The 15,511-nt window shown below is 43.9% G+C and overlaps 1 protein-coding gene across 1 annotated transcript in view; it reads right to left on the reverse strand.

The window, feature by feature from the left end:
* Positions 1–14,569, reverse strand: part of ADGRA3 (adhesion G protein-coupled receptor A3) — a 109,615-nt gene extending 95,046 nt beyond the window's left edge. Inside the window, exon 1 of the mRNA XM_063108435.1 lies at positions 14,322–14,569. Within this exon, the coding sequence (XP_062964505.1) occupies positions 14,322–14,569 (248 nt within the window). The remainder of the gene's footprint in view (positions 1–14,321) is intronic.
* Between the last annotated feature and the right edge of the window lie 942 nt (positions 14,570–15,511).

A 15,511-nucleotide genomic window follows, 5' to 3' on the forward strand; every position in this document is an offset into this window, starting at 1 on the left:
TCTGGCACACTCAGCAAACATTACCTATTATCACTGGACCTGTCTTTTCTTACTAATTTATAGGTGTTCTTAATATACAAGAACCAGCATTTCTCCCTAATACAGTCCCCCAAAGATCCTTAGGCAGCTGGTCCAAATGGTGGGAGTCACTCTCTATTAGAATATACTTTTTAGAATATACTTGGAGAGCACATTTTGGAAACTATGACTTAAGAATGAAGTCAATATTTTTGACAAGGACAGAGCTTACTACTAGGTATATTATATAAATAGTTTTACTACTAAGTATGGTATATAAATAGTTGTACTGGTAAGAAATCTCTAGACCTTTAGTAAATTTAGGTGGCTGTGTCACTCTTTTAGAAACTCTATCTCAAACAGTGAAGAACCCTGATATGTACAAAAGGCTAGCATGAGCCCAAAACTGCAAAACCAAAGAAACAATGAACACCATAATTAACAGAGTTCTGGGCTTCCAGCGCCATTGGGAAATAATGGCATGACCATCGCCTCCCCATACTGAGCCCATCAGATCCTTACTCAGTCTTGGTACTTTCCTGATAAGCTCACACAGCACTCCCGACAGCAAAGTGTCTTCCAAATCACTGGGGCAAGAAATCCATCTGCCCCATTGATTCTGTTGCAGAAACCATATCAAAGGCAACTATGACCCAAATGTGCTTTTGTAACTGGAGGGTTCATGACCAAGAACTGGCCTGCACATTTAGAAAGAGGGTCAATAGGGAACTGCTGTGAAACAGAATCAGCCAGAATGCTGGCATCGAAGGATTTCACAACAAAAATGTGGTCATAAAGGCAAAGCAGTAAAAGGTAGGGGAGAATGCAGGCAAGAAAAATCCTGTGACGTAGAATCTGCAGGGTGTCCATAAAGTCTGGAAACAAATGAAAAAAAGTGCACATTCACACACATGTGAATGGGTGTCTATGTGTCTACACTGTCATCAAGAATATGTTCACTGTATTTAAGAAAAAAAAACTATGTTTCTGAAATTTATCAACACCCTGCAGATTCATCTGGTACTCAGAAATTCAGACAAGCAGGCTGGTCTACTAATGGTGCTGGGGTTTAAAAATGTATATTTTCAAACAGGGAAATGCAAAGAGACAACCAGAGTTCACAGGCTAAAAGAGCTCCTCAAGTGTTCAGGTGCCAAGCATTCAGGAACTCGGGGACAAGAAAGAAACTCAGTTAACACAATGAGAGCACAAGGTCCCAATGTTGGATTAGCCCTAGGGAAGGAGGGCAGGTCTCAGCTGGTAAGTGAGGGGCAATTAGCAGTGAGAAAAGGCTCAGGAACCAGGCAGACCAGACGCTAATGAGGAGCAGCCCCAACCCTCCTCCACCTCCCCCCTCCCCCCAAGAAAACAGCCCCTGCCCTCCCTATTATAATGCAACATAATGATGCAATGAAGCCATTCTAACAAAACGACTGGAGCTTCATTAAAAGTGCATGTAACTTCTGTGGCTTTTTGAAAATATTTTAGCAATCTTGTCAGCTTTGGTTTGATGTGTAGATTATGTAAAACCACAGAATTTTTGCAGTTAAAAGCCCTTTAAAGGTAATCTAGTTCAAAACCTCGATTTACTAATCAGGAAAGTGAAGGGCAGAAATGTGATCTGCTAAGGGTCACAATTCTATTTGGTAGCAAAGCCAATGTCAGTCCCTATGCCCATTCAGTCTCATATTATTTCCTCTGTATCCTCCTTGCTGGCATCTTTATTAAATGAGGAGGTACGACGGCTGTCTGCTCACCCAGCACAGCATGACATATAGACTGAACCTTTCCTAAAACAGAGCTAGAGCGTTATCAATTCCTTTCACTTCAGATGGAGACCTACCAAAAATGCAACTACCCTCCCTACAATGTTCCTTTTCCTTTCATCTTAACGTGGCTGCTATGTTAGAAATAGGGGCATTTATTTATTCCAGGGTAAAATGTTCAATGTCAAGAATGCAGATAAGCAAAGAAGGACTGATTGTGTAATAACTGGTCATACGAATCTAAGTATAACTGCTCCTAGTCATTTCTACAACCACTTGTTGATAGCAAAATGTTAAAACCCTTTCCTTCAACAGTTAATTACTTGGACATAATATGGACTAGGTGAAAATTCTCAGTCAGTTTTCCCATCAGTCAGCCACCTCCAAAGAAACAGATCAATGCAAACAAGTCTTCCGTGTCAAATGTTCTACGAAGGCTCACCACCAACCCTACCATCAAAGACAGCATCTAAGTTGCCTCTGACTTTCACAGATTTATCAATAGTTAGAAGTGCAGACCTAGAGTCACAAAACTATGAAACTTGAGAAGATCAATATACCTGCCCACACTTCAGTTGGCACACCTATAAAAGGTGGTCAATACCAACTTCATAAAACTATTTTGACAATTAAGTGAGATGTTGTCCATGAAGTATTCGGCATAGTATCGAGAACATGATAAAAATCCAAATGTTGGTTGTTATTAGAACTTTTAAATCAGTTAAGGATGTTTATTTATAAAGTTCTGAATATCAAAAAGTTCTATGACATTTCTCTAGTCATGGCAGTTCAAGATAATTACCAAACCAGTGTTAGGAGAAAGTCAAATCAGCATCAGAAAAAAACTGTTCCTACCTCTGTTGTGATGGTTAATTTTACGTGTCAACATGATTGGGCTCAAGGATGCCCAGACAGCTGGTAAAGCATTATTTCTGGGTGTGCCTGTGAGGGTGTTTCCAAAAGAGAATAGCATCGAATTGGTGAACTGAGTAAAGAAGGTGGCCTTCCTCACTGTGGGCAGGCACCACCTAATCCATTGAGGGCCTGCACAGGACACAAAGGTGGCACGGAAGGGCAGATCTGCTCTCTGCTAGAGCTGAGACATCCATCTTCTCCTGCCCTCCAACATCTGTGCTCCTGGTTCTCAGGCATTCAGACCCAGAATGGGACTCATACCATCCCACCCACCTGATTCTGATTCTCAGACCTTGGGACCTGGACTGAGTAACACAACTGGCTTTCCTGGTTCTCCACCTTGCAGATAATGGGACGTCCTTATCTCTATAACCATGTGAGCCAATTCCTATAATAGATGCCCTCTTTTATCTATCTGTCCTATTGATTCTGTATCTCTAGAGAACCCTAATACACCTGTATATTAGGTAACTTAACTGTGGTTACCTCAAAACTCTAAACATCAGGTATATCAAATTAATTTTATCAGAAGGCTAAGGAAGTGTTTTCCGAAAGCCCATTCTCTTGAAAGAGAATAATAAGAAGAAGGCCAGGATGTTAACATCCCAACAGAAAGAGAAATGCATCACTGGAAAATAAACTCTGGGTCAGAATAAAAAACAACCATTAAGGCTTACATACTTTCACAGCCTAGCAAAACATCACAAGTTAAAGAGCAAGAACAAACCTGAGTGAGCCACGTGATGCTCACCTCCCCAAACTATTTTTCCAGCCATGAAAGGAGCCTGTTATTCATTGACTGCAAGTCTTGGGGAATCGCCACACTTTCCTTTCCATCTTAAAGCTGCCACCACTTGTTCTCACTCTGGACAAACTGAGTATAAAAGGTCTCCCTAATTTCCCTTCTCATGCTTGCTGTGTACGATAACAACAAAACACTTCCAATTTAAAAGGTTTTAAAATCCTAAAACGGTAAAAGATGGGAAAACTAGCACAAGAAACTGAGAGCATTACAAAGCTTAAAAAAGAAAAGAAAACAAGAGAAAGAAAAGTCTTACAAATATCTCAGTCTGCAAGCTAAGGTGATAGACAAGTTTTTCAACTTTATCCCTGAGGGAAGAACTCAAATACGATTTTTTTCCCCAACAAACAGCCCTGAAAAATCAAATCCTAGTACAACAGTTTGCTAGGGTTCTTCAAGTAGGCAATAATCTCAAGCAGACAATTTCTATTTCTCATAGGTTCAGACTGGATGACGCCCATTCCCAAGAGCCTCACCTCAAAAAGCACACCATCCCCCAGGAGGCCCTGCCCTTCCTGGGTCTATCTCGGTAGAAAAACCATGCAACCAAGCCAGCCAGGTCCTACTAAGAGTTTGCTAGCCCAAATCATGTGAACAGGAAAGAATGGCTTAAGTAGTAAACACAGTTGCCAAGATGCAATAATTAGTGAGTGTGAAAACAGATAAATGAATAGATACATAGGCAACTAGAATAAGAAGAATCATGTAGCGATGAATAAAAAAATGTTCTAATCTAGGAAGATTTCAGCAAGGGCACAGGGCAGAAACTAGACAGCAAGGGGTTAAAACTGAAATAAGAGGGAAAGAAATGAAGATGATGGATTCCAGCTACTTTTCAAGAAGCTTAACTGTGAAGGAAAGAGAGTGGTCACTCCATCATGGTGCTACAAGGGGGCATTTGGGGAGGGGAGTTTTTTAACAGAGCAGAAAAGGACATGATTATGTATGCCAAGGAGAAATATCACAAACTAGGGGAGAAGTTTAAAACAGAGGAAAGATAAGCAATGTTGTCTCAAGAGATGGGAGGGAATCAGATCAAGAAATGAAAAAGACAGTAGGTAAGAGACACTTCTTCTCACTATCAGACGAAGAGTGGGAGTTTAAGCATTGACCTTGTATGTTGGATATTCTGCTTTGAACAGTGTCGAGTTTATCCATGATAGATTCATCCCTCATAGAAATAATGCAAGATTCTTCCTAGCCCTACTTGAGAAAAAGAATACTAGGAAAAATGGGACTTCTTCATACAAAGATTTACGGAGTGCTCCCGTGCTAGACGCTGGGGATACAGAGATAAATATGACTGTCAGGAGTCCACAATCTGGTAAGAGAACAAGGAATGTAAATAAATCATTCCAAAACTGTATGCTAGCTTCTACAATTCAAGCAAACACAAGACAGGACAAGGAACGGAAGAGCCAGTCCAGCACTGTCCACTACGGTAGACTGCAAGTTCTACGTTGTTGGAAAGACTTTAGAATTCTCAGTCTTGGCCATAAAGGGAGAGTTTACACTTGGTCTTGTTTCAAACAAACAAACAAAAGGCAGGTTTAAAAAAAAAAAAAAAAAAAAAGACAAATCTAACACTCATAGAAAGGACACCTGTCTTAAATACTGCCCTGGAGATGAATGTACCACCAGTCAATTTCTCTTTGGCTTTTTCATGAGAAACGAGTCAGGAAGAATTGCACAATAAAACAAAGAATGCTTTTAAGTTTTATCTGGATGGGAAATGAGTCAACTTAATTAAACTTAGATTTAAGCAGGCTTAAAGACAGAAAATTTTGACACCTGAGTTAAAGAACCTGCATAAAATTACACCTCGAAGGCTGCTCTAAATCTCCCTCAATTAAATCTAAAGAGGGTTCGGATTGAAGTGTCATCCCCAGGACAATCTACAAGCTGCTTTCTATCCCATCCACAATAGCAGGCCATCACAGGAGTGCCTGTTAAATGCTTGTCACTGTCCTAAGTGCTCTACAGATGCAGGAGGGAGTAAAACAAAGTCTGCAACCCTGCAATGGAACTGACATTCCAGATGAAGCCCAGTCACATACTTGGAATGATGTATTCCAAATGAGAAATGTCTTCATATCCGGAGTGAATTTAATTCACAAACATTTACCAATCACATACGGTGCATTAATGCCCTGTGCTTAGAGAGGGGGAAGAGATGGAAGATGGGACTGGTACTGGGGGGCTTAGATAATCTCAGGGTCCTCTACTTCTTCCTTACCCCAATCGGGAGCATGTTTATTCCTCTAGTGGAGAGACATCTTGGCCTGCAAGTACAATTCTCGAACAGGTGCGGGGCAGCCTTTTTACATATAGGAGAAGCTAGCAATCTTGCCAAAAGATTTTCTCACACCTATGGTGGCACTGCCATCAGGCAGAATCATAAAAAGCCTTAATAAAAACTCTAATCAGGAGACTGTGAGGGTGATAGACAATTCAGCCTTCTTCGTGTGAAATATATAATTCTACAGATCTGCCCCCTCCCCGCAATGGTGATTACTGAGGAATAAAAGAATGCAAATGTGCACATCAATTCAAACACTATGAAATTTAAACTTAAGAAGGCGAAATATGAGAAGGAAAAAAAGACAAAAGATGTAAACTATTTATTTTGTTTAAGAATCAAGAATGTCTGTCATCTGCATTGATAAAGAGCTAAAAGCAACTAACAAATATCTGATACCTGAGTTGATTCAGATTCATAGCCTAGCAACAAAGTTATGTGTCCTGACAGAGGAAATCTCCTGTCATGGTCTCTCCAAAAGGCCTGTCCACAGCAGGCTCTCAAATATTAACTGGACAAATCCTTGCCGCAATTAGATCCTTTCATTTCATTCATTTAGCTCCACAACACACCTCTAAACCTTATTGTCCTTATGCCCATGACTTGATATTAAATCCAACTTCAACACAACACTCTCTGCTCTGTAAATAGCCATTTTTCTTGGCTCCTCTGAACAAGGCCCTATCCCTAAGCGCTCAGCTATGTGTCCCAGAAACGTCTCTTGATTTTTATCATCTTTGCTCCACTTGGAACGGCTCCTCCAGCCCTTCCGGCCCTTCCATGTGAGGCAGCTGCCCTCCTTTGCTCCTCTGCTTTCTTCTACTTTCTTTTGTTGCAGCGGATGACAGCCAGTGACTGTGGTTAACCCTTCAGGTCACTGGGCTACTAAACAACAGGTTCTCAGCCCAGAAGACATCCGAATCACCTGCAGGGCTCTGAAAAAGCCAGCGTACAAGCCCCATCTCCAAACAATTAAATCAGAACACAGGGTCTGTCATCCAGGCTTTGGAACTTTTAATGCTCCCTGGTGATTCTAATATAAGGCTGAAAATCTCAACAGAAACCTCACCTACCAGGTTACAGGAAGGTGCAGATACCTGCTCCCCTTACCTAAGGGCTGGATAGATGCAGGACTCGGGCAGTGGGCTGCAGCCTGGAGCTCTTTCACCCTTTCACTATAGTGTGTCCCACAGACATCATCACTGTCTGTGTGTGGCATGATGTGAAACATCTTGGAAAAGACTGTCATAAATACTGGAAGTGACTATGTGCTACAAGAGGTCTGAGACGTTCTGGGTTGGGGAAAGGTGTGCGCAGCAGAGGGACATGAGAAGGAAATCAATGATGGTCACAGAACAGAAAGGTCCATCAGTTCCTTTAAGCAAGGTCATTCCTAAAGCAGTCTTGCAAATTTCCCTTTAGAAACTTCCAAGGCCTATCAAATTTCTAAAAATCCACAAGTTACCCCCCTGCTTTCTCCTGCTGTCTTAGTAGAGTGGATAAGTATCACAGTAGAGTGGAAGAAAATACAGGTTAAATCACATCAAAAAGAGCTGATGGTCACATCCAACCAGATATTGGACAGGTATTGCACAGGTAGAAGGCAAGAGGTAGACCTCCAGAAAGACATATGAGACTAGGATAAAAGTGGTCTAATAAGCAAAAATAAAAAATAAAAATAAAGTCAAGCCCAGAGATAAGAAGTCACATAAATCCACCTAAGCCCATTACAAGCAGGGTAGGAAGTGAATGAATTGCTGAATGAATGCAAAAACAGGCACTTTAAAAGGCTAGAATATGAATTACCAAGAATGCCACTAAAGAAGAATAAGTATCAAAAGTAAACCCTGGTCTTTGGACAGCCCCATCTATATGTGGGAAGGCAATGGGTGCTTGCAGCCTGAAGACAAATACAAAAAAAAGACCAGGTTGCTGGGGAAGGGGTGGATGGGAAGGGGGAAGGTTCTGGATTATTTTTATACCAACCCCTCAAACTTTCCATTTGTTCCCTTCAGACCCTGAACAGGAAGGATCTGAGAACAAGAAAGGCTTCATTTGGTAAAAAGCAAAGCCTAGTGTCTGCAATGTGCTCAGCATGTTACTCAAGGTGCCAAGACAGATGTGTGCCTTCTGGGAGGCACCTACTACATTTCCGTCCCACCCCACAGCGAACACAGAGGTAGATTCCCTTACTAGACACTCAAAATGTCTGAACAGTGTAGTCAAGAAGGAAAATACCAACCTTGGGAGGAAGTGTTTACTTTTTTAAAGCTCCCTTTTCAGGGTAAAATTGTCTGCACTTGAACATTAATGCAAGCTAAACCATACATAAAACATTAACATTATATTAGGTTTCTAAATAAATTTAATCAGGCAACAATTAAAAACCTGCTGAGGAAGGTCACATCTATAGTTTCTTAATCACTGTACAAACTGAGTCAATAAGCTACTAAAAGTGAAAGAATTCTGTATGCTAAGTCTTGTCTGTTTATGAGAAAAGTGTTGACACAATAATAAATTAGTTATGTTTGCTGGACTTAAGAGTCCTCCATAGGATCAAGCCAATACAGAAAACAATGGCTTTCAGAGAAGCGGCTGAAATGGAATTTTTTAAAAGTTATTGAACATTCTTATGAGAAATTTTATCCTGTGTCATTTTCTGAGTTACTTTCAAGAGTTTTTAATTCTGTCTTTTACCTACTTTTAAAACCATCTTTACAGGCTCCTGGGAACAAAAGCTAGGACTGCAATGGGACAAACCTCTCCAAACGTTCCGGTGTTTGTTTGTTTGTGGAGTTGGTATACTGCCAAACCCACCAGCTTCTCTCGTGTACTGCTGATGCTGGAGGACTCCAAGCAGGCAAGAAGCAACAGGATTGGGTCATGCAAAACCTTGTCATCATATCAGAAAAAGACTCATTCATGAAGCAAATGCCTAAGTCTACCCCAAACTCTGAAATATTTCTGAACAATATTCCTGGTAGAAATTCAGGCCACTCCCCAACACACTGTTTATGAGTGTACTTGCCACACTCATTCAATCAAGTAGATCAAATGTAAGTGTAGCCAGATTTCATATACCCATTCTTGAATCAGTGTTCCTAAGACTATGAAATGCTGACCCAAACTAAATAAATAAATGTTCTCATTTGCTATAATAGGGTCGAAATTTGAATTCACATCCCTCTTCCATCCCCCACTTTTCCTGATTTTCCACCATCCAGTTGTATCTTTGTTAGCATTATTCTCGCTGAGAAAGAATGATCATGTACCCACCCATGCTCCAGGCACTGTGCTAAAATAGGTCTGAGTCCTACCCTTCAAGGGTACATGCATGATGAGAGCTACATCTGGTATTCCAGAAAGATAACACAAATGCACAGATAATTAGAGCTACCTGGGTTCAGAGAAGTGAGGGATCAAAACACTACAACAGTGAGTGCAGAGTTCATAGCAGTTGAGCTGGATTGTACAAGGGCAGGAATTCCCAGGCAAAGGTGACAGTCTTAGCCAAGGCACACAGGAAGCAAAGTACAAAAGTCTGCTCAGGGGACAAGGAGAGGCACAGTTGGTTCAGCAGAGAATTCATATAAGACTGATCCTTCAAAGAAAGCATCACGTCTCCTTATTTTATCCCTGAACCCCAGCGCTCAGCTCTGTTCCTACAACATAACAGTGCTTCAACCAACGTCCATGGGGAGAAAAATAATTTGTGCTACATACTTGGAAATCAGACATATGTAAGACCTTGATCCAAAGATAACAACCTTCCCCTTGACCCAGCAGCTCTCCTGGTAGAAATTCAAGCCACAGCAGGTTACTGGTCTACCCATTAAAATCACTTTGCTCCTCTCTCCCTGGGCCTCACTCACCTGGCAAAGAAACAACCTGGCTATACCCAAAGAGTCTCACATATAGGCTGAATGCATCTGGAGAAAAACAACTGTGCTGGCCATCATCTCCCTTTGAATCTGACCACAAGGCAAAGATGGACAAGGCTCCACCCTGCTGATTTCACTGCGAATATGTTCACTTTCCAAAAGGACCCTTTCACGCCTCTTTCACCTCCTCATCCCACCTTTCTCCCTCATCCTGCCTCTATATGTTTTCTTTTATGTATATTTTATGCATATTTTCTCTATGAAAATAGAACCAACGGGATGAGAACCTCCTCTTCTTCCCTCCTGCACCCCACTGCCCTGCCTGCCTGTATGCCCAAGCTCCACCGACCCTCCAATCACTGTGTGGGCATGGAAATTCCCTGCTGCCAGCAAAAGCCAAACCCTCCACCTGTGCTCCAGCTTCATCCCATCTCACCTTCCACCATCCATTTCTCCCTGTCTTGGATATTCCCCACCCTACTCAGATGTGTTCTAATATTCCCTGGCTTTAGGAGAAAACTTCTATCTATCAACACTGCATCTTGTTGGTCCCCTCCATCCCAAACTCCTTCCTCATCCAGTTGTTTCCACAGACTTCTATGACCATATTCTCCCCGTTGTTCCCCCAGCCTCAGCAGATGCTCCTTGTCAATCTCTGTTTCAGGCTCCCCCATACTCCAGCATGGTTTTGCTTGGATCCCTTCCTCTTCCCATGTGCAACTGTCCCCTAACTGACCCCAACCAGGCCTGTCTGAAATACCATGTACAAGCCAAGGGTCCTTAAAACTGTCTCTCCATTATTCACCCAACACAGTCTCTCCACTTCAGCTGGGCCAGTCAGTCATCACCCCCTACCCTTATTCCAGAATGCCTTCTCCTCCCAACTCAATCCAAGTGTGTCCCCCCACTTCAAGTCCTGACTTCTTCAGGAAAATCAAAAATCTTCCAATGACTCCACAGTCACAGTGATCACTCCCCTCCTTCAGGCTTCCTAAAGCACTGAAGCAGTCTGCAGTAAAGGATTTATTACTTAATTCTTTAATTATTCCCTTAATATCTACTTCCTACTGCGCAAATCCTTTCTCCCCAACTAGCTTTAAGTTACTGAATACTACAAGCATTCCTTTTCTTCTACCTGGTTCTGAGCCATATTGGTGATATCCAAATAATTATCAGGTCTTATAGCAAACAGAACATCTTATAAAGTAAAAACCAAAACTCATACTCTACTTTAATTTGTTAAACAGTCTGAGAAAAACCTGGACTTCATCCCTAAGTTTCTTGACTAATTACAAATAATTTTTTAAAACTTTTTCTTTGTCTAGAATAACCATGTAGCATCATGAAGAAAATACATTTGGAAAAGCAGTGCTAAATTTGTAAAACTTTCGAACAATGAAGTGCTCGGAATTTTTGAAACTTAAAATATTAAGCAACATGTCATATAAAGTATATGAATAATTTATATTTTTAACAAACACATAAAACTTTGGCTTAATTTGTGTGTTAAAATAGTAAGTGCAATTTGATCTTTCAATGAAAAGTCTACATGAGATACTAGGAACAAGTGTGGTCAAGCCAGGGATTTCTGCCAGACCTCTCTTGATAAACATAGCTGTGGAAATGAGTGTTGTTCACCATATGTAACAGCTGAAGAGTCTGGGCTTTAGGCTACCATTTCATCCGCTAAACAGAAATAGCCTTATTTTTCATTAAGGAAAAAAAAAATTCTATCCTATCCCTGCCATCCTCCCATCCCCCCAATCAATTAATTTTCTTCTGTGCAGCCACATCACAACTCAGCTGAAAATGCTTATCCACACCTAAGCATAAAAGGCAAACCAAGGAGCCTGTCCATCCTTGACTTGGCCCCTCCATCGTCCCATCTGACCACTCTGGGCACTGGACACTTGCCCTTGACTTCCAGCAACACCAACTGCATGGCATCAAAAGCGGACATTGCTCTCTCCAAGCCGATGGGCGTGCTGGGATCCCCCACCTCCAACCTCATATGCCCCATTTTGTCCCCTCACCATTTTCTTCACAATTATCCATCCTTCGGAATTGGGTCAGGATCCTCAGATCCACAATCCCACCTGTTACCCTCTTCTGGGTTTCTTTTGCTACATGTGCAAATATACCCAGTATTAGAGCACTTGTCATACTGTTCTGAGATTCATTCATTAATTTTTTTTCCCAAATACCTGTAAGTTCTTGGAGAAGAAAGACCATGTTCTTATTTCTATTCTATAGTGAGTTGCACAGTGTCCCTCAAAAAGACAGGTCCAAGTCCTAACCCCAGTACCTTTGACTGTGACCTTATTTGGAAACAGGGTTTTTGCAGATGTAATTAAGTTACCGATCTTGAGATCATTCTGGACTTAGAACCTAAAGTATGACTGGTGTATTTATAAGAGAAAAGAGAGGTTTTTGAGACACAGAGACACACAAGAAGGCCGTGTGAAGACAGATGCAGAGACTACACCAGAAGCTGAAAGAAACAAGAAATCTCCCCAAAATTCTTCACAGGGAGCACGGCCCCTGCTGACACCTTGATTTCAGACTTGTGGCCTACAAAAATGTAAAAGCCACCAAGTCTGTGGTCATCTACAGCAGCCCTAGGAAATTAACAGACAGTCCAAACCTCAACATGCTACGTACTGCCTATGAGCCACTCAACAAAAACTGCTGAGCTAAGAAGAAAGATAAAGAAAGAAAAGGTGGAAAAATGGGACATTAGCATCTGAACTGCAAGGCGGGAATCTGGAACATGGACCCAGAAGCTAATTAACTATGGGTACTTAGGCAAGTCACTTATCCACAATGACAGCCTGATCATTTGCCTACTAAAATAAGGAAACTGGTCCATAAGAACCTCTACTAGGCCTAATATACCTAGAACCCACTTCATCCATAACATCAGCTTTAATTGATCCTTAAATAAATTACAACTTCTTCCCATTCACTAAATATATTTATAAATTTTATTTTCATCTAAAGAGCTTTCAGGTGTAAACAAATTCAGTTAAAATGACAGTTCAAAGGCATTTACATTTTAATCAGCTCAAGAAAAATGTAATAGTTTGATAACACACGGAATAGTGATTTTCTACATTCTAACGTATTTTTTTTCTGTAAAGCAAAATCAACAATTTACAAACAATTGGTCTAGTACAGGTGAAATTGCTGACGTTTCAGAATAACTGGACTTAAACATGAATCAACTGAAGTCACACTCAGTGACCCAGAACCGAATTATAACGTCACTGCATGATGACTAATTTTTGCAGAGCATCAAGGGGCACCTCCAACACTGGGGTTTTCTCCACTTGGCTCAGACTGTAATTAAGGTCCCAAACCCAAAATTTTCACTTCAAAGAATCTGGGCTAAGAAATAAACACAACTGCTGCCACCACCAAATGGTAAAGTGTTGGTAAAGAAGTCAAACAAAACAAAAACTTCTCTGCCTCCATAAACAGAAAAGCACACACATATGTACAGTTTTCCTGTGTTAAATGCTCCCTAACTCAAAAAATGGAAATGAAGAATAAACAAAAGTGCTAACAATGATATTTATACCTCTCTTACCAGTATATCCTCCTGCTGAATTTGGGTTAAATGCAAAACCGTGTTTTAAGTTTTTTCATATGTCATGCTGCGGCCCTTGTCTTCATGTTTTTATAGTGGCAGCCTTGATTCTTTTTTAGGAAACCAACCAAAACAACACAGACGAACACGGAACCGAGGGACTCATATTCCACTTTGACAAAATATTCACTAGAAACACTTAGACTTAAACTTTTCCAAACCAATTCATCGTTAAGAAAACAAAACCAACAGTCCCTGGGGCCAACTGTTCAGCTAGAATTGGCAGAACTAATCTTGCAAAACTGGACCCTGAATCCTAGCGCAAAGTTAGTTACCAATTTTTTTCCTTCCAGGTGCAAACTCAGTCCGAAAATCAAAAGTCGATGGAGTTGGAAGGCTCTACAAATCCAATTTTCAATTCCGAAGTTCTTGCTTTTAAGTATAAGCTTTCACAGACATGAAAACAGGACTGCAAGACAGATGCCCAACTTCATCCCAAATGTTTCTAACGAGAATAACAACTCTATCTTACAAGGTGCTCTTTAATTGTAATAAAAACTAACATGGTAAAAGGCAAGAGAACAGTCTTGGGGTTTCAGAATCATACACAAGACCGTTCCGAGTCCTTGTGTTCTGCAAATTCTACCATTTAAGCGTAACTTAATTTGCAACAGAAGCAAATTAACAGAAGGACTGGCGCTTCTAATCGAGCATCGTGTTTTCTGGAAGTCCAAGCCCAGGATGAATGAGCTTTCGCTCCGCCGACTGCATGCTGACTTCCATCCTCACGTGGCACGGCGCAGCCACCGAAGCGCAGCGCCCGGGAACCCAAAAACTTTGCAAACTATCGGAGCCGGGAGGCAGCTCGCAGGCAGCCTCGCCCGCCTTCCCCCGGAGGGCACCCTGGCCCAGCACCACCCTCTGCCTGCAGCTTCATTCACACAAAGGCGCGTGGGTGCCGGCAGGGACTCCTCTCCAGAGTGACGCACACAGACGCGGGCAGACGAGAAAGCGCCACGGCGGAGGTGGGGGAGGCCCGCGGGCTACTCACAGGGTGACCGTGCGGTTGGGCAGCGTGTCCGGGGGCAGGACCTGCGCGAGCTCCAGGCTGCTGCACACCACCTTGCCCTCAGCGGCGCCCGCCGTCCTGCCGGCCCCTCGGGGGCGCCCGTCGTGCTTGCAGCCCGGGGGCAGTGCCGCGGCACCGCCGCCGCCTCCTCCCAACAGCGCGAGCAGCGCCAGCGGCAGCAGCAGCGGCGGCGGCGGCGCGGGGCCCCGCCGGCGCCCGGGAGGCTCCATGCTGCGGGCCGAGGCCTGCGGACCGAGCGGCGGCGCACCGGCCTAGCGGGCGGCCCCGGCGTCCGGGTGGGCAGGGGCGCGGCGCGGGCCGGGCGGCGCCCGGAGCCTCATGGCGGCCAGAGGACGGGCCCTCCTCGGCGCCGACATGCTCCTTTGTCCGCTGCGGCCGCGTCGGCCTCGGGGGAGCCGCGGGGTCACGGCCGCACGGGTCCCAGCGCCGCTCCACGGCCCGGCGGGAGCACCGCCTCCTCCTCCCCCTTCGCCGCAGCCGCCGCCGCCGCCTTCCCCGGCCCGGGCCGCGGCGGCTCCTCCCCTCCCCCGTCCCCTCCTCCCCACGTCCCCCCGCCTCCTCTGCTGTCCCCTGGCCCGCTGCCGCCCGCAGCTCCGGGGCGGAGACGGGCGCTCCCCGGACCTGAGGGCTCTGACCCCCGACCCGGTGCACCCCTGGCCCCAGCCTCCGGGCAGGAGTTGTGAGGAGCCCGCGCGAGGATGGCAACTCTTGGAGAAGGTGGAAGAAAGTTCTAGTCCCAATTCCATCCGCGATGGCTACTCTCCCGCAGGTTTCCAGTCCCCGCCGCCGCCCTCCAGACAAAGCCGCCCTGTGCGCCCCTGGGGGCCGACCATCCCGCCCGAGGAGCCCCGGCCCGGAGGATGGAGTGAGGGACAACGACTAGGCTAATTTCCTTGACCGACCACCTCAGGAAGAAAGTGCCCCAAGCCAAGTATTTTGTAAAAGGAATCGCTTTTCCGGCTCACTGGGGTGGTCTCTTTTATTCCCAGAACACCAGAGCCAGGAGACAGGTTCCTCTCCAATAAAGTGAACTCCGAGGTTCATTCTGGCCTTCAGCAACAACAGCTAAGGTCCCTGCGAAGGGTGCATCTTGCAGCCCTTTGCGAGAAATGGCTCACGTCCAGAAATACCTCAGATGTTAACCGGTTAGA

This window comes from Cynocephalus volans, chromosome 9 (genome assembly GCF_027409185.1).
Source record: "Cynocephalus volans isolate mCynVol1 chromosome 9, mCynVol1.pri, whole genome shotgun sequence".
NCBI lineage: Eukaryota > Metazoa > Chordata > Mammalia > Dermoptera > Cynocephalidae > Cynocephalus > Cynocephalus volans.